We start from the raw sequence: 25986 nt of genomic DNA on the forward strand, positions 1-25986 counted from the left end.
GGTCCCTCAGTGGAACAGCCTTCCTTGGGTGGTGGTGGGCTCTCCTTCCTTGGAGGTTTTTAAATAGAGGCTAGATGGCCACCTGACAGCAATGCAGATCGTGTGAATTTAGGTGGAGGTATTTGTGAATTTCCTGCATTGTGCAGGGCATTGGACTAGATGACCCTGGAGGTCCCTTCTAACTCTATGATTCTATGATTAACTGGTCAGTAGGGATATCAAGCGGATAGTTTAACAGCTCACCTGTGGCTTGCAGTGTATCTCTTTTCTCAGCCGAGCTGATATAACTTTCACAATTCATTCCCGATAGCTGGAGGCATGCATACGTGTCCCCTGCAACTGAAAGAAGCCTGCCCCATTTTCGCCATCGAACCAGCACTAGGTGGTTTCAGTCTTGATCTTAACTAACCATAAAGCAGTCAAATGCAATTTGGGAATCATTTTCAGCAGATTTGCTTTAAAGGAGAGATTATTGGGGAGGGCATGATTGAGGTTTATAAAATTATGCACAGGGTGGAGAGAACTGATGAAGATGAGCTCCTGCTGAATCGGAGGCCTCTTTTTGATTCCTAAATAAGTCACTCTACGTAACATCCCCCGAAGAAGAAAAATCAAAAGACAAGGTATTCTGTGCAACTGATGTGTTATGAATTAGAATATGCAAGGAAAATCATTAAGTTAACAGACGCAGCGATGCATGAACAAAACTACGTTAGCAGTTTATTAATGCCTTAGGCAAAGCAGAACGTTTAACCGCAACGCGCCCTGCCAAAACGGTATTAATAAATGCATCACCCTGAATCACTTTTGCAGTGTTTAACACTCCCTTTCCTTCTCGGTTTCTATTCCTTGTTGCAACAGCAATGCCATTTTTTTTTTCTCGTGGAGCTTTCCAAGGAGCAAAATATTAATTTCACAAAGGAGAATTTAACAAGTTTTCATTTTGGTCCTTCTTTCTGCAATGCTAAATTCTTGCTGGAGAGAGCCAGTTTGGGGTAGTGGTGAAGTGCACAGACTCTTATCTTGTCTTTTGTGGGAAGGGGAAGGAGATTTGTAAGCCGCTCTGAGATTCCTTTGGCTAGCGAAGGTTGGAGTATAAATCTAATTTCCTCCTCCTCCTCTTCTTCTTCTTCCTCAGGGATTCTCCCAAAATAATAATGTCTGGTTTGCAGGTCAACTCTCATATTTATTTATGAAGGGAATTTAAAGACTGTCCCTCCACCGTTCAATAGTAACAGGGATTGGAGCTGGTTTCCCCAGACACAAGGAAGACAACCAATCAAGCTGAAATGGTGTTTAAACAGAAACCCTTTTTTAAAAAAGCATCAGGAAAAGAAACCAGCAAAAACTTTAAAAGGCCCAGGCCAAGGGGTGGTGGGGGGGGGATCCTTTTCTTGGGAAACAGAACTACAACCTTTTCAGACTGAAGGCTTGGAAGAGATGAGTTTCTTTGATAAAGACAGATGGGTAGGTTGGGAATGACCATTTGCCCCTTCCAGAAAGGGGCATGGTACATTTGAATATGCTGAGTAGCATTGTAAAAGGTTTGGGGAAAGGAAAGGGAAAGGAAAGGTCCCCTGTGCAAGCACCAATCGTTTCCGACTCTGGGGTGACGTTGCTTACACAACATTTTCACGGCAGACTTTTTATGGGGTGGTTTGCCCTTTCCTTCCTCAGTCATCTACACTTTCCCCCCCAGCAAGCTGGGTGCTCCTTTTACCAACCTCGGAAGAATGGAAGGCTGGAATGGAAGCTTCCACCGGGGATCAAACTCAGGTCATGAACAGAGCTTAGGACTGCAGTACTGCAGCTTTAACACTCTGCGCCACGGGGCTCTTCCAAAAGGTTTGGACATGTACCTTAATGCGACTGAAGAAAAGGCTCTTGTGGGAATGAACTGCAGCTGGCTACCTATTGAGTATCGGATCTGGTTCAAGGTGCTGGCACTTACCTTTAAAGCTCTATGTGGTAGGGTTGCCAAGTCACCCACAGCCTCCAGTGGCGGACTGTTTTTGCTCGCATACCAGCCACTCTAGGCATTTCCGGGAAAACTCTATTGTACCATAGAGTTTTCCCTCTCAAAATGCTAAAGCATCTGGGGAAACCATAGAGTTTTCTGGAAACACCCAGAGCGCCTGGCTCACAACGTCACCAGCGCGATGACATCACTAGCAGATGATGTCATCACGCTGGCAATGTCGGGGGAGGTTCCCCCCACCAGCCCAACCTCCCAGGTAGGAGAACTGTCTATCTGGGTTGCTTTGTAGAAAAATAAATGCTCATTAGCACAACTCATTAGCATATGCCACCCCACCCCCAGTCAAAAGCAAACTGATGCAAAAAAGGAGAGCCCCGGGTGAGCAAGGCCTGCTTGGGCTTGCTAGAGTTCCAGCCAGCCCAAGCAGGCCTTGCTAACCTGGGGGTCTCCTTAGCTGCCTGCCCCAGCCAAAAGGCCAGCAAGCCGGCTCTCTAAAGCCCACTCCCTTGGCCGAACAATCCAGTTGCGGTTAAAACCACGCTGCGGGGCCGGGCTGCGCTCACTGTCCGTCCCTCTGGAACAGCATCCTGAAAGGGGAACCCCCACTGAGCTTCTCCCCTCCCATCCAGGATGTAGGGAGGGGAGGAGTCAGCTGTAGTGGGGGTCGCCCTTTCAGGACGCTGTTCCTAAGGGACGGACGGTGAGCGCAGCCCAGCCCCGTGGCGTGATTTCAACCGCGACTGGAGTGTTCGGCCGGGGAGGGGGCGCTTTACAGAGTTGGAAAGCGGCGCTAGAGCCAGTTCCGGCGTTGAAATTGACATGCTGGGGTGGGAAAGGGTCTGGAGGGAGAAGGAGGTGCGGCAGGGAGGCGCGGGGGGGGAGGAAATGGAGGAGCGGGCAGGGGCGGGTGGCAGCGGTAGCGGCGGGGGGCGAAAGACAACTAGGTGCTTGCCTGGGGCACCAGGAGGAGGGTGGGGAGCCCAATTTTGCACACTCACGCTCCCAGTGCCCTAGGCAGTTGCCTAGTTTGCCTAGTGGGAGGGCCGGCCTTGGGAATACCATTGCTTTGACTATATGGACTTTTGTTGGCAGAGTGATGTCTCTGCTTTTTATTATACTGCCCAGGTTCACCATAGCTGTCCTCCCAAGGAGCAAACGCCTTTTGATTTCATGGCTACAGTCACCATCTGCAGTGATCTTGGATCCCAGAAATGTCATGTTTGTCATGACTTCCATGTCTGAGCAAATGTTTAGTGGCCTTTTAGGTTTGACTGCAACTGACAGGAAAACTAATTTCCAACAGACTATTAAACAGCGCACGGTGTTCTGTGGTTGCAGCCTGTCTCACCAATACAGAAGGAATGTAAAAGAGATGCTGTGTACTCATACACTTCAAAGGCATAATTTCCTAACAATTTCTTTTAGTGGCTGCTCACCCCCAGGCAAGGCACAAGACAAAAGCTTGGGTTTAGCTACTTTATTTAATTAATCACACTGACCTGTCCTATAGTCAAATAGGCTATCGTGTGCCTTCTTGCGGCTGCCGTTTCCAACCGTCCCATCCTCAGCCCAAATACAGCCAGCACCTCTATCCAGCTGAGTTTATCATTGCCTGAGTATAGTCTGCCAAGAAGTGTCCAGCCCCAACCCCTTCACCTGATAAACTTACCAGTCCTTAAGTGGGGGCGGTGTCAAGCATGCGGGTTCAATGACAAGTCGAAGTTGATACAAAGACTACGTTTATTGCTAGGCCGATACTTTGGCTCAAGCCGTTGCTTGAGAAGAATGAAACCGATATATTGATACAAAACTTTTAAGATCCACTTCAAAGGGATTCCTACGGGAGGTGAAGCAGGGGAGCATTCACACATAGAATATCAGAACTACATACATTCCCAGGGCGTTATCAGGCATTCGGCCTTGCATTGCCCACATGGCTCATCCTCCCGGAGAAGAATTCATGGGAAGGTGCTGATTGCTTTGTTCCCTCTAATTAACAGTCATAAAGCAAGAGAAGAGCCAGGAAAGAATAAACTAACAACATTTGGTTCTCCCTACCCAGGTCTGCTTTCATTTAGGCCGTAAAACTATTAGTTATTGATCAGAATTAGCCATGCTTGACAGGCGGGGGATCCCCTGATTTTGTAGGCCCCAGCCCGCCCACCCCCCAACAGCCAGCTGGCCAGTGGAGGAAACACTGTCCCCAAGGAGACATCCCCAATCATCATAAGAAGTGACAATATCATTTTGGACAAAACTCTGAGGTTTGTACCCATTTTTTTTACCATAGAGTTTTGCCTACGGTTGCCAATCCCCAGGTGGGCAAACCGGAAACTGCAGTGTACTGATTAGCAAACACTATAAAAGATTCCTCTTATAGTAAGTAAGTAAGTGAGTAAAATTTTATTTGTATCCCGCCCTCCCCCGCCGAAGCAGGCTCAGGGCGGCTAACAACACAATGATCAATGGTACATTAATAAATAGAACAGTAATAAACAACACAATGACCAATGGTACATTAATAAAACAATTACATTAAGAACATTAAAATTGAGCATTAATTTAACCTTAAAAACCAGTTTGTGCATTAATTAAAACAAACCATAACATTATCATTGACGCTATATTCTAGTTAATGCTGATGGCGGATATTTCTTCGTTGTAAAATTATAATTCAGCTGTTCATAAAAGCTAATTTAAAGAGGGTGGTCTTGCAGGCCCTGCGGAACTGATCAAGGTTCCGCAGGGCCCGCACCTCCTCTGGGAGTTGGTTCCAAAGATATGGGGCCGCAGCCGAAAAGGCCCGTGTGCGAGTGTTCTGTAGTTTAATTTCTCTTGGCCCAGGGGTAGTCAGTCTGGCTAGCAGACCGAAGTCTGTCAGGTGCGGCAGCTACACAGGTCCAAGGTTCAGTTCTGTGTTTCGTTCACCTTCCACTGGCCGCTTTTCTTTTAGCTTTGGAACCCATGCTGAAGGCAATTGCTCACACATTACCATACCATACCATACCATACCATACCATACCATACCATACCTTTAACGGCATAACTGTTGCAAATAAAAATACACAGAATATAAAAATTTAAACATGGGAGATGAAATCAAAATGAAACCGAGCTTACAGATGCTTACAGATACATGGTGAGAATTGAACTGAAGGATGTCAGCCAAAAATTTTGCCACAGCCTCGCTAACCTCCCCCTCGGTATCATTCAATAAATAATAACAGGGTGGCAGAACAGACAAATCTGGGGAGAATTTGGCCCCGCCCCGGCTGGGCTGCAAAGCGGCTACGCGCCGTGGGGCCGCGTTTTGCCTCCCCGGAAGGATGGGAGGCTGGAGAGCTTCCCGGTCATCCGGGGCTGCGTGTGGGTAGCGCGTTGGGGCTATATATAGCCTCGCCCCCGCCCAGAACAACGCAGTTTGTTTTCGCTCTCGGCCCACCCTACAGTAGTACAGGTTTAACCGGTTGTCTTATTAGGGGCCAGGTAGGAATTTTTTCACCCCATCTTATTGGCCTGTGGTGAGGTGTTTTTCGCCTACCTTGTACTGCAGGCAGCGGTGTGGAAGTTAGGGAGGGATAAGTTAGTTTGGTCACTTGGCAGAAGGAGCAAGGGGTTTATACCTTGTGGGTGAGCACCCAGACCTCTGCACATGTTAGTGCAGTCGATACGCAGGAACGGCAGATGGGTTATACGGCTCAATGCTGTAGAATGCGGATCGTATTCATGCCTCCCCCTAAATTCGCCTCTTTCTGGTGATCGGGGCTGAAGTTGAAGGGGAGGGTAGTTTATGGCCTGGCCAGCCCGGCATTAGCCACAGTAATATGGCTCGTGCCAGGGGCTGGGTGGCTCGCCCATTATAGGACTTGGGAAGACCCCAAGGCTTGTCCAATTGCAGGTAGCCCTTGTTAGTTGTGTTAATTAAATAAAGTGGCCTGTTTTCCAATATTCTGTGTCAGCCTCTTTATTCCGACTGGGGTGGGGGGGCAAAGAAAGCTTGCAAAATGAATCTTTATGGAGATTATGATAAAAGGAACAATCAAGCTGAATTGAGTCGGGAATATTCGCTCCACAGGAACAGAGTCTGTCACCTAAAAGGACTTGATGATATCTCCCTTGTAAAACTTTGGAGGGTGCTCACACATTACACAACAGTGTTACTTGGCAGCTTGCAGAACCATTCGGTCTGCTACCCATAGGAGGAATCATATACAAGCGTGGCACAGTCTACATCTTTCAAACGAAGGCGAACTGAGACAGTAAACTGTAAAGTACTACCTTACAAGAGTGGGGTGAAATAACTTTTTGATTTTTCTATGAACATTTAATGAATTTTGGTTTGTGATGATAATAATATGATTGCATCGTAATAATATGATTGCTTAAGCATTTATTTGCAACATAAAAAAGCAGTGGTTTACTTCTAGTGTTTGCTAATCCCCGGGTGGGGGCAGGGAATTCCCCCAGTTTGGAGGCCCTCCCCAGGATCATCAGAAAGCAGGGGGAGGGGAGGGAAATGTCTGTTGGGTACTCCATTATTCCCTATGAAGACCGATTTCCATAAGGTATAACAGAGAATTGATCTGCGGGTATCTGCGGCTCTAGGGGGAGGGCTGTTGTTTTAGGTAGAGGCACCAAATTTTCAGCATATTATCTGGTGCCTCTCCTCAAAGCATCCTCCAAGTTTCAAAAAGATCAGACCGGGGGACTCAAGTCTATGAGTCCCCAAGGAAGGTGCCCCTATCCTTCATTATTCTCAATGGAGGGAAGACATTTAAATGTGGTAGCCAGAACTCCCTTTGGAGTTCAGTTATGCTTGTCACAACCTTGCTCCTGGCTCCACCCCCAATGTCTCCTGACTCCACCCCCAAAGTCTCCTGGCTTCACCCCTAAAGTCCCCAGATATTTCTTGAAAGGGACTTGGCAACCCTAGTTTTGCCCCCAAAGTAAGGTAAGCAGAGAGAAGGGTGCTCCAAAGAGTGATGGTGAGAGCACAGAAGATTTGTGGATGTTCTCTCCCCTCATTGGTGGATCTGTATGATATGGGATGTAGAAGGAAGATACAAATGATCTTAAGGGACCCTTCACATCCGGGCCACTTGCTATTTGAGATTTTACCGTCAGGTAGGCGATATAGAGTGTTGAAGGCAAAGACAAATAGATTCAAGGGCAGCTTCTATCCAAGTGCCGTGGTTAAGCTAAATGCAGGGTTATGAATGGTTATGTGTTTTTAGATGTATTTAAATGGTTTATGTATATGTCCTTTTGTGGGTGTTGATGGGTAAATCAAGCAGTCTCTGGGTGAGGTCACACTTAAATCCATCTTTAACACGTCTCTATTATAATCCATTGCACAAATTCCCCGATCAGATAGCAGTCGTGTTCCCATGCTTTCCCGTGTTGATCCCGTCGCTGGTCGATCAGAGCACTCTACCGGACTTCTTTTCAAGAGACGGCGATCAGCATTAGCGCAGGCGCAGTGATGCCCGCTATCACTGTTTGGTTTCGTAGACTCAGCATTTCTGCGCTTGCGCGTTCGTTAAGAGAAAGTATCACTTACAGGTGTGCTACTCCATTTGCACTACTTTTTTTGGAATGAGATGCTTCGCATGCTGAAAAAAGCACAGGATTTCTAAGCAGCTCACATCCATAGTTAATGTAGTTAACATTTGTTTTCGAAATTGAGTTTTATTTCCGTAAATAAGCTATTTATCGAGCCAACTCTTGTTCGATCATTCAATTGCTCAATGATATCCCTTGTGGCAGGAAGCGCTGGTGCGCTTCTGACGAGTCGCCACCGATGGCGCGTTCAAATGCAGACAATCCGCTCAGGAAACATTGTAAGTGTTCTCCTCCAGATTTAAAGCAGCATCAAAGTAATCCACAATCAAGGCACATCAGCATAGGACTTCCACGAGCTAACCACCATTGGCAAATGCTGACATATGGACAACCACTGAAAATCCGACATGCTTCCGGACTCCACTCATGCCGGTAGCGGGATATAATGAACGTCTGACAGCACTTTCTGTCACTACCTGTCTTGCCTCTTTTAAACTATATATAGAACCATGGCCATTTTACATACCAGGTCCTCTGACTTAGTTGCAGAGATGATAATTGCCCATCACACAGCTACTTCACAGAGCTATTGGGATTGGGGACCCAAACACTGTTTCATTCACATGCTGCCACCATTTATTTATCCATATAGCTTTGCTTTCTTGCAAATCTGCTAATGGACGGCCAGCCCGCCTCCGTCCCAGGGAATCTGAACCGGGCTTTATAGGCTGTTGCTACGTGGCTTAGGCTGAGTGGGCTGAAGTTGAACCCGGCAAAGGCAGAGGTTCTCTGTGTGGGTCGTGGCGCTCTGGGGAAGGAAATACTTCTCCCGGCCTTTGGGTGTTTTACTGGAGCCTTCACTATCAATGGAGGCCCAGATAACAGCCACTGCCAAGTCAGCATTTTTTCATCTGAGGCGGGCGAGGCAGTTGGCCCCTTTCCTAGAGCGCCGGGACCTAGCAACGGTGATCCATGTGATGGTCACCTCAAGACTGGACTACTGTAACACCCTCTACATGGGGCTGCCTTTGTGCCAGACCCGGAGATTGCAGCTAGTGCAGAATGCGGTGGCCAGGCCGTTGCTAGGTCTCCCAAGGTGGGAGCATATACGGCCGGGGCTACGCGGACTGCACTGGCTGCCGATTGTATACCGGGTCCAGTACAAAGTGCTGGTCATTACCTTTAAAGCCCTATATGGCCGAGGACCTACCTACCTAAGGGACCGTCTCTCCCCGTACGAGCCCCAGAGAGCACTGAGGTCAGTAGGGAAAAACAAACTGACCATCCCTGGGCCAAAAGAAGTTAAACTTCAGAATACCCGCGCTCAGGCCTTTTCTACCGCGGCCCCATACCTTTGGAATCAGCTCCCAGAGGAGGTGCGGGCCCTGCGGAGCCTTGATCAGTTCCGCAGGGCCTGCAAGACCACCCTCTTCAAGCTGGCGTTCATGAATTGCTGAATTATAGCTGTAACAAGGAAAACGCCAAAACGATCTGGTTCAGGGACCCTGTTATTATTATGTCAACTGACAGGGATAGCGTCAAACAATAATGTTAATGTTAGATTTAGTAATGTTTTAATTAAGTATTGACTGGTTTTTAAATAATGTAATTTAATGTTTTTATCTATTGTATTGTTAGCTTGTGGACGTTGTTAGCCGCCCTGAGCCTGCTTCGGCGGGGGAAGGCGGGATACAAATAAAATTCTACTTACTTACTAAATTGACTCTTTTCAGTCAGCTTAAAACTGCTCATCTCCTCAGCTTTTTTCAGCTCTTCAACAATTGTCTTTTTTCAGCTCTTCAACAATTGTCTTCTGACTCTCCTAACTGCTGTTTCTAACTGGGGTGCCGTTGCTTTCACGTTTTCACGGCATATATTTTTTTTTTACGGGGTGGCTTGCTATTGCCTTCCCCAGTCATCTACACTTTCCCCCTAGCAAACTGGGTACTCATTTTACCGACCTCGGAAGGATGGCAGGCTGAGTCAACCTGGAGCCGTCTACCTGAACCAGCTTCTACTGAGATCAAACTCAGGTTGTGAGCAGAGGGCTCCAACTGCAGTACTGCAGCTTTATCCCTCTGCGCCACGGGGCTCTTTTTGTGTGTGTGTATATATAATATTATAATCCTGAGAGGTAGGATCTATTTTTTTTTTAATGGTAGTAAATGAACTTACCGCAATACTATTTGTGAACACCAGGGGACGCCTTGAGTCAGGAAAAGAAATCAACATATTATAATGTAGGGTTCAGGTCTAGACATCGATATGAAGAACAGTCCGTTTATGCCCATGAATTCCCTGGAGTAATAATTTCTAATTACCTATCTTCAGAGTCTCTGTCATTCCGCTTATGAAGTAGTTTGTTGAGGCATGTATTCAAAAAGCAGCTTCCATTCTGAACACAAAATTCCTCAAGAGAGCTGCAGTCTTTTCTAGGAGTTCTCTTGAATTCTCTCATAAATCCCCTCTAGCCGGCCCCGGACCAAAGGTTTCATGCCTGACCTTTTAACTGTTGCATAACCGTAATCCAGCAAGTCTATATTTGCCTGGTGCAGGGATATAATTATGATTAAAATCTCAAGGAAAGGAAAAAGGAAAGGTCCCCTGTGCAAGCACCAGTTGTTTCCGACTTTGGGGTGACGTTGCTTTCACAACGTTTTCACGGCAGACTTTTTACCATTGCCTTCTCCAGTCATCTACACTTTCCTCCCAGCAAGCTGGGTACTCACTTTACCAACCTCGGAAGGATGGAAGGCTGAGTCAACCTGGAGCTGGCTACCTGAACCAGCTTTCGCTGGGATCGAAATCAGGTCATGAGCAGAGGGCTCCAACTGCAGTACTGCAGCTTTACCACTCTGTGCCACGGGGCTCCAATTATATTAGAGGAAAGGAAAGGTCCCCTGTGCAAGCACCAGTCATTTCCAACTCTGGGGTGACGTTGCTTTTACAACGTTTTCACGGCAGACTTTTTACAGGGTGGTTTGCCATTGCCTTCCCCTGTCTTTTACACTCAAACATTCTTGCAAAAAGGCAAGACATTTTTGAAAAGTTATGCATGCAGAGATTCAGAAAGTTTAACAAAAATTAATTTTGAAATGAAACAAGCGACTATGCTACTGGAAATTTTACCAGACAAAACCGAAGGGGGGGGCAAACACCTTCATGAATTGTTCCGATATATGCTGACGGCAGTTAGAATAATATGGGCAGGGCTCTTTTTCTAACAGGAGCTCCTCTGCATATTAGGCCACACCCCCTGATGTAGCCAATCCTCCAAGAGCTTAGAAGGCTCTTCGTATTGTAAGCTCCAGGAGGATTGGCTACCTCAGGGGGCGTGGCCTAATATGCAGAGGAGCTCCTGCTAGAAAAAGAGCCCTGAATATGGGCAACGAAATGGAAAACTAAGGAACATCCAAACAATTAAAACTGGAGAGCTATTATGGTGGAATATGACATTATGGCCAAAGTAACCAATTCTATAAATAGGTAACTGGTCAAAGCATTGGAAAAAAATGGGGAAATTGCCATACTTATTGTAAGTGAATATTAAAAATGAATAATTTGTATTAGCTATTGAAAAGCTTTCTATTGGTTCAGTTATTAGTATAAAGAAGGACATGAACATATGAAGCTGCCTTCTACTGAATCAGACCTTGGTCCATCAAAGTCAGTACTGTCTACTCAGACTGGCAGCGGCTCTCCAGGGTCTCAAGCGGAGGTTTTTCACGCCTACTTGCCTGGACCCTTTTTAGTTGGAAATGCCGGGGATTGAACCTGGGACCTTCTGCTTACCAAGCAGATGCTCTACCACTGAGCCACAGTTCCTCCCCTAATATGAAATTAGCATAGGTAACACAGTTTTACTTTATGAAATAATGATACACTTAATATTACAGAAGTTAACTTTGACATACGTATGAACGTGCGTTATCGTTATCTTTTTTACATTTTTAGAAATGCTTTTAAAATACTCTCAGATTTAAAGTTGACTATGATAACTGTGTTAGTACTAAGATGTATTAAGATATATAAAGTCCAGATTTCACTTTAAACGGAGAAACCTGTTACAACCAGAAATAATGAATGTTAACATACGTATGAATGTGCGTTATCGTTATCTTTTTACATTTTTAGAAATGCTTTTAAAATACTCTCAGAATTAAAGTTGACTATGATAACTGTGTTAGTACTAAGATGTATTAGGATATATAAAGTCCAGATTTCACTTTAAACGGAGAAACCTGTTACAACCAGAAATAATGAATGTTAACAATAGTAACATGATAATCAATGTTAGATTTTAGTGAAAAGCATAGTATGCAGAAATTACTGAATATCAGGTATCCTAAATGCTTATGTTCTATACTTACTCTGATGCTATTTGTCCTTATGATGAACCAATAACAGGTAAATACGATATAATCCCTCTCCCTTTCTTTAATATACCCCTATCTCAATTTATCCTTCCAAGGTTGGTAAAATGAGTACCCAGATTGCTGGGGGTAAAGTGTAGATGACTGGGGAAGGCAATGGCAAACCATCCTGCAAAAAAGTCTGCCCAGAAAACTAGATTTTTTAAAATGAATTTTTATTTATTATTATAAATTGAGATAAAAGGTAAAGTAAAGGTGCAAGTACCAAGTGGAGAGAAGACAGCTGAGAGGTGATAGGATCACCATCTTCAAGTATGTGAAGGGCTGTCCTATAGAGGATGGTGTGGAATTGTTTTCTGTGGCCCCGGAAGGAAGGACCTGTCAGAACTCAAGAACTTCAAACGGATCCCATACTTAGTTACAAAGCTAGGATTTTATTGAAGAGAACTAGGTGCTGGAAAAGGCAAGATAACAGTAATGGCGAGAGCCAGCATCAGCTTGATTTTATACACGTAAAGCAAACATCTCACAAAGCCACAATTCACATTGTAGGGCGCAGCTGTCTTCTCACCATCACTATCAGTAGAGAGGATGCCTCCCTACTCTGAAGGCCATGCTGTTCGGCTTCAAAGGGTCCCAGTGTGAGAATGTGCAGAGACAAGACATAATTCATTCTACAGCCCCAAATATTTTGGATACCAGTGGGGCAAGGTTAATTACTATTCAGGCACTCTGGGTTAAGCAAAGGTTACAACATGGAGTCAGTTTGGTTCAGTAACAATACAGCTCTAAGCCACAATAAAACTACCATACAGCATTGGTCACATTATAGAGGACCAGCAGCAAAGATACAAGTTCTGACATACTGCCCCCCCTAAGCGCCCCCTCCCGCGGGGCCGGCCTTGGGCTTGTGTGGGTACAGTAGGTGAAACTTTTTCAGCAGTTGCGGAGCCACTACGTTCTGAGACTCGACCCACTCGTCACAGCTCGGGGGGAAGTGTTTCCACCTGATCAAATAATACAGTTTCCCCCGTTTGACTCTGGAGTCCAGGATCTCCTGGACTTCATGGTGACTCTGACCCCTCACTGTCGTCGGAGGGGGCGGTGGGGCCCTGGGATGGAAGGACGTAGCACCAGGGTCTTTCCGAAGCAAGCTGCAATGAAAAACAGGATGGATCTTACTTAGAGATTTGGGTAGTTCGAGTTCCACCGTTACTTTATTTATCACCCTTTTGATTTTGAAAGGTCCGAGGAACTTCAGTGCAAGTTTGCGGCAGGACTGGGGAAGGGGGAGATTTTTTGTCGACAGGAAAACTGTATCCCCCACCTTTAGATCCCACTCTGGAGAGTGTTTTTTGTCAAACTGTTTTTTGTAGGCTTTTTTCGCTTCCTCCAGGTTTTCCTGAATTCCCTTCCAGCCTTCACGAAGTCCCTCCCACCATTGTTGGCATGACGTTGGTTGGGATGGGCTGGCTGGGAGGGCGAGCGTGGGGAACGGCTTGCCCTCGTAGCCATTGATGATTTGAAAAGGGGAGGTTTTGGTTGAGCTATGGAGGCTATTGTTGTAGCCGTATTCTGCAAAAGGGAGGAGATCCACCCAGTTGGACTGCTGGAAATTAATGAAACAGCGGAGGTATTGTTCTAGAAGGCCATTAACCCTCTCCGTCTGTCCGTCCGACTGGGGGTGGTAGGCAGAACTCAGTCCTTGCTCAATGCCAGCTAGTTTGCAGAACTCCCGCCAGAAGTTGGCAACGAACTGCGTTCCGCGGTCACTAATGACCTTGTCTGGGAATGAGTGTAGGCGTACAATGTGAGTGAAAAAGAGCTGGGCAAGTTTTTTGGCTGTAGGTAACTGTTTGCAAGGAATGAAGTGAGCCTGCTTTGAAAAGGTGTCGACTACGACCAAGATGACTGTTTTGCCTTGTGAAGGCGGGAGCTCGACAATGAAGTCCATGGAAACTACCGACCAAGGTCGGGTGGCTGTAGGGAGGGGAACTAGGTGGCCCGGAGGTTTGCCCCCCCTTCGTTTTGCCATGAGGCAAGTGGGACATGACAGTACAAATTCTGAAACATCTTTTTTCATTTTCGGCCACCAAAATTGGCGGGTGAGCAAGTTGAGTGTTTTGACATAGCCAAAGTGGCCGGCTAAGCGACTTGAGTGGCAGCGGTCTAAAACCTCCTTCCTGAGGGGATCGGGCACATAGATTTTTTCATTGTGCAACCAGAGCCCGTTCTCGGCTTTGACCAAGTTGGGGGGGCGGTCAGTTTCCTGTTTGTACTCTGAGAGGAACCGAGAAAGTAATTCTAAGTCTGGAGGGTTGGTTTGTTTACCGGAGCGGGTGGTGACCCCCCCCGCGATGGCTGAGGGGGAAATTAGTGAGTCCACCACCTCCTCCTTGAGACTGTCGTGTTGGGGCATGCGGGAAAGGGCGTCCGCTAAAAAGTTCTTTGAGCCTGGGATGTGTTTCAACACAAAGTCAAACTTAGCAAAGAAGCCTGCCCACCGGATCTGTTTTGCAGTCATTTTGCGACGCCCAGTGAGGGCTTCCAGGTTTTTGTGATCGGTCCAGATTTCGAAGGGGACTCTCGCTCCTTCAAGCCAGGAGCGCCAGGTTTTTAAGGCAAACATGACTGCAAATGCCTCTTTGTCCCAGACCGACCAGTTTCTTTGTTCATTGGAAAATTTCCTGGAAATATAGGCACAGGGTCGGAGCACCCCATTTTCTCCCCTCTGCATTAATATGGCTCCTACAGCGGCGTCGGAGGCGTCGCATTGGACCACGAAGGGCTTTAGTTCGTCAGGGTGAGCCAGCACGGGTTCGGAGGTGAAGAGGCGTTTTAGCTCAGTGAAAGCTTTTTGACAGTCAGGCGTCCACGTTAGGCGTGCGCCGGGTTTTTTAGCCTCGTCACCCTTCCCTTTAGTTTTGAGGAGTTCTGTAAGAGGGAGCATGACCGTGGCGAACCCCTTTATGAAGTCGCAGTAAAAGTTAGCGAACCCGATAAAACTTTGTAACTGCTTGCGGGTTCGAGGGGGTTCCCAGTCTAACACCGCTTGGACCTTTGCGGGGTCCATGGACAATCCCTCCCCCGACACCCGGAAGCCCAAGTAATCCAGTTCGATCTTGTGGAATTCACATTTCGACAATTTGGCATACAGTTTGTGTTTACAAAGGGTGCTTAACACTTTTCTGACCAAAGGCACATGAGACTTTAGATCTTGTGAATAGATAATGATGTCATCAAGGTACACCACCACCCCCTTGAACAGGAAGTCCCGCAGCACTTCATTAATAAAGTTCATAAAAACACCCGGGGCTCCCTGTAGCCCAAACGGCATGACAAGGTACTCAAATTGTCCCAGTGGGGTGTTGAAGGCTGTCTTCCACTCGTCCCCCTCTTTGATGCGGACGCGGAAGTATGCGTCTCGGAGGTCGAGTTTGGTAAATATTTTCCCCTTTGCTACGGTGTTTAATAAGTCCTTTATCAACGGGATCGGGTAGGCGTTGGACATGGAAATCCCGTTTATCGCACGAAAATCTGTGCAAAGCCTAAGAGACCCGTCCTTTTTCTTTCGGAATAGGACGGGGGCGGCATGGGGAGCTGTGGCGGGTCGAATAAAGCCACGCTTTAGATTTTTGTCCAAAAACTTTCGGAGTTCAGCCTTCTCCGCCCAACCCATGGAGTACAGTTTCGCTTTGGGAAGCTGCTGCCCTGGGATTAGCTCAATGGCACAGTCTGTAGGGCGGTGGGGCGGTAGCTCATCCGCTTCCTTCTCGCTAAATGCCAGTTTTAAGTCTCGGTACTCCTTGGGGATGGAGGCGACTTCCTCGAGTGTGAGGCACGCCCGCATGTTTTGGGGGGGAGCGTGCGGCCCCCACTCGGGGCGCCAGTGGTGATGCTCGCACCTCCAATCCGGGAACCGGACGATCTGTTCCTCCCACCTTATGTCGGGTTGGTGGCGGGCGAGCCAAGCTGAGCCTACTACCACGTCGAAAGAGCAGGAGGGGGCGATTACGAAAGTCTCAATTCCCCAATGCTCCTCGGTCCCTACCGGGACCGCCTGAGTTTCTAAAGTACATGGTTCCCCTCTCATGGGCCCTCCGTCCATTTGCTGGAACTGCATCGGTTGTGGCAGGGGCGAAGTGGCTAATCCCAGCGCCTCAACTAGGCGGGGGGTGATCAAGTCCCTGTTACACCCTGAGTCGATTAGCGCTCGGGCGTGCATGAATCTCTTTAGGTTCGGGTTAAGGAGGGTGACGGCCATGAAAAGTAAACCCCCAGTTGCTCTCACCGTGAGGAGTGCCGGCTGTTGTTGGACCTGCTTTGCGGCACCCATTAAAGCAGGTCGCTGTCATTTCCCGCCGACTCGGTATCGTCCGACTCCTCGGTCGATTCTTCGACTGCCGCCAGGCTGGTGGTAAAATCCTCGTCAGTCGCCAAGGAAGTGGCGACGGAGCCCCGACTGGGCTCCTTCGATCGGCTGCTCTTCTTCTTCTTCGGGCCCGGGGTGGTTGGCCGCGCCGTGGGTGGTGTGGAACCCGCTTTCCCAGGGCAGTTAGCAGCAAGATGATTTGGGTCCCCGCATTGGAAGCACTTGCGGGCGGGAGACGGGGTGGAGGTCGTCGGAGCCTTCTTCCCTTCGGATTTAGTTGGGGTGTGTTTGGCCCCCTTCCTCGCTAGTTGCTGTCTCCTCATCCCCACGTGTTGGAGGTTGGTCTCCACCTCCCCGGCCAGTTGGATCCAGCCGACCAACGTGTCGGGCCTTCCCTGACTGTAGCAGCGGTCGAGGATGCTCGGATTCAACCCATTGATGAACGCGGTGTATTTCATGACCTTGTTCCATCCCCTCGCTGCCGCACAGTACCCTAGGAATTCGGTGGCGTACTCGCGGGTGGAGCGGTTGCCCTGTTCGATGCGTTGAAGGGCAGCGACCGCCTTCTCCTCCCGTAAGGGATCTCCATACTGGCGGAGCATCGCGTGCAGGAACCCTGCCACGGTAGCTAATTCGGGCTTTCTCCCCATGAAAAGCCCCACATACCACTTGCGGGCCGCCCCCCTCAGTCGAGATGCGATGTGGTACACTCGGCTGGCCTCGGTAGGGTAGTCGGCGCCCCAGTGGGTGAAAAACGTGTCGCACTGAATAGTAAAGTATTCCACGTCCTCCGGATTCCCATCGAACGTAATCTTCAACTCCTTTCCCCGTCCCTCGGCCATCGTCACGCGGGAACGGTGCACATCGCCGTGGATCTCCCGCACCCAATCGAATAATTCGTTGCGGAGGGTCCGGATCGGGTCTTCCCCCCCTCGGGGCTCCGTGCCCTCCGCCTGGCTCTCGTCGTCGTCTCCTGCCCCTCCTTCGCCCAACATGCTTCGGTACCGCTGCTCCGCGGCGTCGATTGCTGCCGTGGACTTCCGCGGGCTCCAGGTTCGCGGGGCCGGGAAGGCGGCGTCGACCGAGAAGGGCGCTGGAACCTTAATTTTGCGTCGGACCCCCGTCACGTTTGGGTCGAGCGGCGGGTCCTCCGATGGGGTGGTGGGCTCTCCGTCCTCTGGTACTTTAGCCGCCATCGAGCCAAGCCTCCAGTACAGATAAGCCACGAACAATGGGTTTACTGTTATAATGTCAGAACTCAAGAACTTCAAACGGATCCCATACTTAGTTACAAAGCTAGGATTTTATTGAAGAGAACTAGGTGCTGGAAAAGGCAAGATAACAGTAATGGCGAGAGCCAGCATCAGCTTGATTTTATACACGTAAAGCAAACATCTCACAAAGCCACAATTCACATTGTAGGGCGCAGCTGTCTTCTCACCATCACTATCAGTAGAGAGGATGCCTCCCTACTCTGAAGGCCATGCTGTTCGGCTTCAAAGGGTCCCAGTGTGAGAATGTGCAGAGACAAGACATAATTCATTCTACAGCCCCAAATATTTTGGATACCAGTGGGGCAAGGTTAATTACTATTCAGGCACTCTGGGTTAAGCAAAGGTTACAACATGGAGTCAGTTTGGTTCAGTAACAATACAGCTCTAAGCCACAATAAAACTACCATACAGCATTGGTCACATTATAGAGGACCAGCAGCAAAGATACAAGTTCTGACAGGACCAGAACCAGTGGGTTGAAATTAAATCAAAAAAGTTTCCGGCTCAACATTAGGAAGAACTTCCTGACCATTAGAGCGATTCCTCAGTGGAACAGGCTTCTTCAGGAAGTGGTGGGCTCTCCTTCCTTGGAGGTTTTTAAGCATAAGAACATAAGAGAAGCCATGTTGGAACAGGCCAATGGCCCATCCAGTCCAACACTCTGTGTCGCACAGCGGCCAAATATATATATATATATATATATATATATATATATATATATATATCTCGGCTTGGCTTCGCGAACGAAGATTTAAGAAGGGTGCAATAGTCCACGTTTGCTGCAGGCTCGCTGGTGGCTGACAAGACCAATGTGGGACAGGCAGGTCCGGCCACAGCGGCTGCAGGGAAAAGTCTGATTTAGGGTTGGTCCTGTAGCAGTGCGATTCTTCCTCAATCTCCTTTTGTCCTATATATATATATATATATATATATATATATATATATATATATATATATATATATACACACACACACACATACACACTGTGGCTAATAGCCACTGATGGACCTCTGCCCCATATTTTTATCCAATCCCCTCTTGAAGCTGGCTATGCTTGTAGCAGCCACCACCTCCTGTGGCAGTGAATTCCACATGCTGATCACCCTTTGGGTGAAGAAGTACTTCCTTTTATCTATTGTAACCCAACTGCTCAGCAATTTCATTGAATGCCCACAAGTTCTTGTATTGTGAGAAAGGGAGTAAAGTACTTCTCTCTCTACCCTCTCCATCCCATGCAAACAGAGCCTAGATGGCCATCTGACAGCAATGAAGATCCTGTGGATTTAGGGGGAGGTGTTTGTGAGTTTCCTGCTTTGTGCAGAGGGTTGGACTAGATGACCCTGGAGGTCCCTTCCAATTCTATGATTCTATGACCCAAATGAAGAAATAATTAATAAACTGATTTTGGATCATTCTACAAGTGAATAGCTTTTGCCTCTCTAATGCCCTCCGATCCCTTTCTATTTCTATTGAAATGACAAATGTTATCATAGGGATCTTCCGCATTCTCATTTTTGTCACTTGCATATCCCTTTTTCTTAGTTTTTTTTTTTTTAAATCAGTTCTGCATGTGTTTTGCTGCCTCTAGTGGCTGATTTGATATTACATGTTAATACAGCAATGCAGATCCTGTGAATTTAGGGGGCGGTGGCGCAGAGTGGTAAAGCTGCAGTACTGCAGTCTGAATTCTCTGCTCACAGCCTAGTTCGATCCCCGGCAGAAGCTGGGTTCAGGTAGCTGGCTCGAGGTTGACTCAGCCTTCCATCCTCCCAAGGTCGGTAAAATGAGTCCCCAGCTTGCTGGGGGGGGGGGGAGTGTAGATGACTGGGGAAGGCAATGCCAAACCACCCCGTAAAAAGACTGCCTTGAAAACATTGTGAAAGCAACGTCACCCCAGAGTCGAAAATGACTGGTGCTTGCACAGGGGACTACTTTTACCTTTTTATTTGTGAATTTCCTGTATTGTGCAAGTGGTTGGAATAGATGACCCTGGAGGTCCCTTCCAACTCTACATTTCTATGATTCTATACATCATTGTATATTCAGCATAAAAAGTGGCAGTTTAAATCTGCAGGGCAATCCGGCAGACAGACAGCGCTGTAACATCCAATCAAACACTAGGGGGAGCCAAACATGTGCAAAACAACAACAAGAAGAAATACAAACACACAAGCAATGCAAATGAAAATGTGGGAAGAGCCCATAATCACCTCCCAGTGGCTCAAGGACCAGAAACGTGGAACAGAACTACCACAGCATGTGAAAAACACCACATAATAAGCCCTGCCTTTTCCTGAGATATTTTCAACGTTTTGCTTGATCGAACATAGTAACAGGGTAGAAACCCAGTACTCAGAGGTGGTATAAGAGGTAGAGGAAGAAGAAGAGATTGGAAATGAGTACCAAAAGTGTAAGAGACTGGGGAGGGCAATGGCAAACCACCCCATAAAAAGTCTGCTGTGAAAACATTGTGAAAGCAACGTCACCTCAGAGTTGGAAACGACAGGCGCTTGCACAGGGGACCTTTCCTTTCCTTCACTCAAAGTCTCAGAGCGGCTTACATATTCCCTTTCCCTTCCCCTCCCTACAATAGACACCCTGTGAGGTACGTGGGGCTAAGAGAGTGCTGACAGAAACTGCTCTTGAGAGGAGCAGCTCTGTGAGAACTTGTGACTAAGGTCACGCCAGCAGCTGCATGCAGAGAAGTGTTGAGTCAAACTTGGTTCTGCCAGATGAGAGTCCATGCTCCTAAGCACCACACCAAACTGGATACAATTTTTTTCTACATTTTGTTTGTTTGTTTTGCAGCTCAGGATCAACCTCCAGCAATGACTCCCTCTCCTTGGGTTGGAAGAAGAAGAAGATGATGATGATATTGGATTTATATCCTTCCCTCTGCTCTGAATCTCAGAGAGGAAGGAAGGAAGGAAGGAAGGAAGGAAGGAAGGAAGGAAGGAAGGAAGGAAGGAAGGAAGGAAGGAAGGAAGGAAGGAGAAGACTGCATATTTATATCCCGCCCTTCTCTCTGAAACAGAGACTCAGAGTGGCTTACAATCTCCTATGTCTTCTTCCCTCACAACAAAAACCCTGTGAGGTGGGTGGGGCTGAGAGGGCTCTCCCAGAAGCTGCCCTTTCAAGAACAACTCAAGCGATAGCTATGGCTAACCCAAGGCCATTCCCTTGAATCCCTTGAAAACATGGACATGTGAAGTTGAGCTTGTGCTAATTAACCTTATGGATTCCAGGGGTGTTCAGGGAATATCCACAAAGAATTATCAGATTTTCCTTTAACAACTTTGTGACCACTGGGAGTTCCATCATATTATTAATCTAGACTTGTAAACCTTGAGGAAAAGTAGTAGTTTAAGTTTAATCCTGTCATAAGTAGTGATAAGACCCACTCATGTTACTATCGCTCTAGCTACTTATAATCAGGGCTTTTTTTGTACCAGAAACACATTTGCATATTAGGCCACACACCCGTGATGTAGCAGATCCTCCTGGAGCTTACAGTAGGCCCTGTAAGAAGAGCTCTGTAAGCTCTTGGAGGATTGGCTACATCGGGTGTGCGCCCTAATATTGCCCTATATAGTCCGGGGCCTGCATACTTTAGGGACAGCCTTTCCCCACTAGGCTTCCCAACCCCCCCCCCCCGCCCTGGCGGGGGACCCTAGAATTTGCAGCCTGCTCCCCCGCTCTCCAAAAATCCAGAAGCGGGGGGGGGAGAACATACGTGTAGGCATCATGTTGTTGTAGAGCTCCTGATCTGTTGTAGAGCTCCCTCCTGATTTTTGGGGAGGGACGGTGGCTCAGTGGCAGAGCATCTGCTTGGGAAGCAGAAGGTCCCAGGTTCAATCCCTGGCATCTCCAAAAAAGGGTCCAGGCAAATAGCTGTGAAATACCTCAGCTGGAGACCCTGGAGAGCCGCTGCCAGTCTGAGAAGACAATACTGACTTTGATGGACCAAGGGTCTGATTCAGTATAAGGCAGCTTCATATGTTCATATATGATCCATTTGTAAAATGTGTGCCCATTTAAGGCTGCGCAGGAAACAGGAAACAGGAAGGGATTCATTGGAAAGGGTCAGTAACAGTTTCCATGGAGAACGGCCCCTCCCTTTCTTTTGCTTTCTTTTTCACAGCAAGTGAAGTTCTGCAGGAAGAAGACCCAGTAAGTATTTGTGTGTGTGCAAGAGGGAGGGGGCAGGGGATTTCCTTTAGAAAGTGTGGGGGGGAGGGAAATGTCTACTGGGCACTCTATTATTCCCTATGGAGAATGATTCTCATAGGGAATTATAGGGAATTGATCCGTGGGTATTGGGGGCTTTGGGGGGGGGCTATTTTTTGAGGTAGAGGCACCAAATTTTTAGTATAGCATCTAGTGCCTCTCCCCAAAATACCCCCGAAGTTTCAAAATGATTGGACCAGAGGGTCCAATTCTATGAGCCCCAAAAGATGGTGCCCGTATCCTTAATTATTTCCTATGGAAGAAAAGCATTTAAAAAGGTGTGCTGTCCCTTTAAATGTGATGGCCAAAACTCCCTTGGAGTTCAATTATGCTTGTCACATCCTTGCTCCCGGCTCCACCCCCAATGTCTCCTGGCTTCACCCCCAAAGTCTCCTGGCTCCGCCCCCAAAGTCCCCAGATTTTTCTTTAATTGGACTGGGCAACCCTATTCCCCACACGTTCCCCAGAGAGCACTTGGGTCTGGATCACAAAATCTACTCTCAATCCCTGATCCCAAGGAGGCCAGGCTCATGACAACTAGAGTCAGAGTCTTCTCTGTAGCGGCCCCACGCTGGTGGAATGAGTTGCCAGAAGGGCCCTGCGAAAGCTCATAGAGTTCCTCAGGGCCTGTAAGACAGCACTTTTCCAACAAGCAGGGCCGGCTCTTCCACTAGGCAAACTAGGTGCTTGTCTAGGGCTCCGGCCCTGTAGGAGGGCCAAATTGGGGGGCCCCACCTTTGTTTTGGAAAAAACCCTTCCCCTCCCCGCCCCGACCGCTGCGATCTTCCTCTGCTGCCTTGCTGTGGCTTCTCCCCAACTTCTTTCCTGCCCTCCCAGGTCTGATCGCCAGCTCTTCTCCCACCTCCTTTCCCACCCTCCCAGCCCTGATTGCCGGCTCTTCTCCCTGCTTCCCTCGCAGCCCTGATCATCTCACTGACTCTTCTCCCTGCCTCCTTCCTCCCAGCCCTGATTGCCACTCTTCTCTCCGCCTCCTTTCTGGCCCTCCCAGCCCTGATCGCCAGCTCATCTCCCCAGTTCCCTTACAGCCCTGATCGCCTCACTGGCTCTTCTCCCTGCCTCCTTCCTCCCAGTCCTGATCACAGGCTCTTTGCTTCTTTCCTGCCCTCCCAGGTCTGATTACCAGCTCTTCTCCCACCTCCTTTCCCACCCTCCCAGTCCTGATTGCCGGCTCTTCTCCCCGCTTCCCTCGCAGCCCTGATTATCTCACTGACTCTTCTCCCTGCCTCCTTCCTCCCAGTCCTGATCACGGGCTCTTTGCTTCCTTCCCCTCCCTACCAGCTGTGATTGCCGCTGTTCCCCCCTTCCTTCTTTCCAGCCCCAATCGCTAGCTCTTCTCCCTGCCTTCTTCCACTCCCTCCCAGCCCCGATTGCCGGCTCTTCTCCCCGCCTCTTTTCCCTCCCTCCCAGCTCCGATCGCAGACTCTTCTCCCTGGAAAAAGTGCAGAAAAGGCCAACTAGAATGAGTCAAGGGTTGGAACACTTTCCCTATGAAGAAAGGTTAAAATACTTGGGGCTCTTTAGCTTGGAGAAATGTCGACAGAGGGGTGACATGATAGAGGTTTACGAAATTATGCATGGGATAGAGAATATAGAGAAGTCCTTTTCTCCCTTTCTCACAACACGAGAACTCGTAGGCATTCAATGAAATTGCTGAGCAGTCAGGTTAGAACGTATAAAAGGAAGTACTTCTTCACCCAAAGGTTGGTTTGGAATTCACTTGCACAGGAGGTGGTGGTGGCTGCAAGCATTGACAGCTTCAAGAGGGGGTTGGATAAGCATATGGAGCAGAGGTACACCAGTGGCTATTAGCCACAGCGTATTGTTGGAACTCTCTGTCTGGGACAGCGATGCTCTGTATTCTTGGTGCTTGGGGGGCACAGTGGGGGGGGGGGCTTCTAGCCCCACTGGTGGACCTCCTCATGGCACTTGGGTTTTTTGGCCACTGTGTGAAGCAGAGTGTTGGACTGGATGGGCCTTTGACCTGATCCAACATGTCTTCTCTTATGTTCCAATTGGCCGGTTTTCACATTCCTTACGTGTTCAGTGTGACTCATGCAAAGATGCTAACCATAATAACCTAACCTCCACATACCTAACCTCCACAGGCCGCCCTGAGCCTGCCTCGGCGGGGAGGGCGGGGTATAAATAAAATTTTATTATTATTATACTCAATATCCCTGTACTATAGTCTTGAATTGAGTTTCATCCCTCCCCCCAATATACAATACAGTAACGAAGGAAAGCAGGAAGAGAGAAAGAAAACCAACGATCAAATGATTAAATGCTTAAGTAACTTTAATAGAATTCAAGAGAGCCAAACAACTGCATTGCAAGACATACAGAGCAAACAGCTGCAAACGTCAGTCAAAGTATCAAACAAGGCAGAGCAGAAATGGATTGTTTCTACTAGAGGAAAATGCACAGAAAATAATGGCAGAAAAGCTGACACAAGTTTCTGTTAACAGATGAAGATGTTTTTCAAAGACGCTATCGGAGGAAAGGAGATTGCGCTCCGTACAAGACTTTCAAGTACAAATAAAGCATGGCATAAAGAAGTCTGGATTGAGGGTTTTTTTCCCCCCAGAGTGCTAGATATCTACAGTTGATTTTGCAATCGGTTTTGAAAGTTCAGAATTCCTGAAATTCGTGCTCACGGCAGGGATGTGTGCTTGGTTGAATACCACGATCCATAATTCCTGGATTGTTGGCATTTCTTAAAAGAGAAATTCCATCGGATCTTAGGGATTTCAACAGATGCTACCACGGCGCCCCAGTAAAGACTTCCTTCCAAGAATTCCTCCCCTCATCATGCCATAACCCAAAGAGCCTGAAAGTCCTCCTCCCAGCCCCCCATAGAAGCCTGCTCCCGCCCCTCCTGAACCACTAATGGCACATGGAGTGTTGCCGCCTACAACAACTGGGGCCCCAGTGGCAGAGAGGATGGGTCCTGGGAGCGTCACGACGGAGGCAGGTGGCTGGATCACGACTTCTGCTGGTGGGATCTGGTTGATGGGCTGGGGGATGACACCAGATAGGGTCCCGAGCTCTGCTGAAGTTGTGGGAAATCCTCCAGCACCAGAACCATATATGATTCCTCCAGAGCCGAGACCTCCATAGCCAAGACTGCCATAGCCAAGACCTCCAGAGCCAAGACCGCCATAGCCAAGACCTCCATAGCCAAGACCTCCACAGCCCAAGCCGAGACCTGCAGACCCAAAACCAACCACTGGGCTAGAGGCACAAGATGGAACGGCAAACGATGGACCACAAGAAGACATTTTTTTAGTGATGGCGAAGAATCTGAAACAAACAAACACAAAAGAATTAAGGAAGAGAATGACTGGTACCAGTGGAAAGACAGAAGGTGCAAACAAAAGTTGAATCAGTGGAGCTTCTGGCTCAACGTTAGGAAGAACTTGCTGACAGTAAGAGTGGTTCCTCAGTAGAATAACTTATCCAGTTTATAATAAAAGGAATAAGGAATATAGAAAGGAAAGGGGGAAAGGAAGGAAGAAATTTAATCGTCTTATTTTCAGCATCATAAGACTATATTATTCCATTATTTGCATAATCAAACATATAAAATAGGAATATCCTGCTACTAACACATAATCTTGTAATAACGTAGGGATCCAAAGCAATATGCAACTTTTATAAAACAAAAATTATATCGATACATTCAACCAGTCATAAAACGGTTTCCACATATGCTGCCTTGTATTTGGGACTGTAATAATTTGTCCTTGTGTTTTGTATATGTGAGATTGATATAGATTTCATTGTAAAGGTAAAGGTAGTCCCCTGTGCAAGCACCAGTCGTTTTTGACTCTGGGGTGATGTTGCTTTCACAACGTTTTCACGGAAGTCTTTTTACAGGGTGGTTTGCCATTGCCTTTCCCAGTCATCTACACTTTCCCCCCAGCAAGCTGGGGACTCATTTTACTGACCTCGGAAGGATGGAAGGCTGAGTCAACCTGGAGCTGGCTACCCGAACCAGCTTCCGCTGGAATCGAACTCAGGTCATGAGCAGAGGGCTCCAACTGCAGTACTGCAGCTTTACCACTCTTTACCACTCTGCGTCATTGTATAAGTATCTTAAAACATTTGCTACTGGCTGACTCTATGTCATATATAGGATGGTGTGGATTTGTTTTCTGTGGCCCCAGAATGTAGGACCA

The 25986-nt window shown here is 47.8% G+C and overlaps 1 protein-coding gene across 1 annotated transcript; it reads right to left on the bottom strand.

The window, feature by feature from the left end:
* Nucleotides 1–24555: 24555 nt before the first annotated feature.
* On the bottom strand, nucleotides 24556–25086 carry LOC132588609 (claw keratin-like). The gene has a single exon (XM_060261044.1). It carries the CDS (start codon nucleotides 25084–25086, stop codon nucleotides 24556–24558), a length of 531 nt encoding a protein of 176 aa, XP_060117027.1.
* Nucleotides 25087–25986: the final 900 nt, after the last annotated feature.

Source organism: Heteronotia binoei, chromosome 1 (assembly GCF_032191835.1).
Source record: "Heteronotia binoei isolate CCM8104 ecotype False Entrance Well chromosome 1, APGP_CSIRO_Hbin_v1, whole genome shotgun sequence".
In the NCBI taxonomy this organism is placed as follows: Eukaryota; Metazoa; Chordata; class Lepidosauria; order Squamata; family Gekkonidae; genus Heteronotia; species Heteronotia binoei.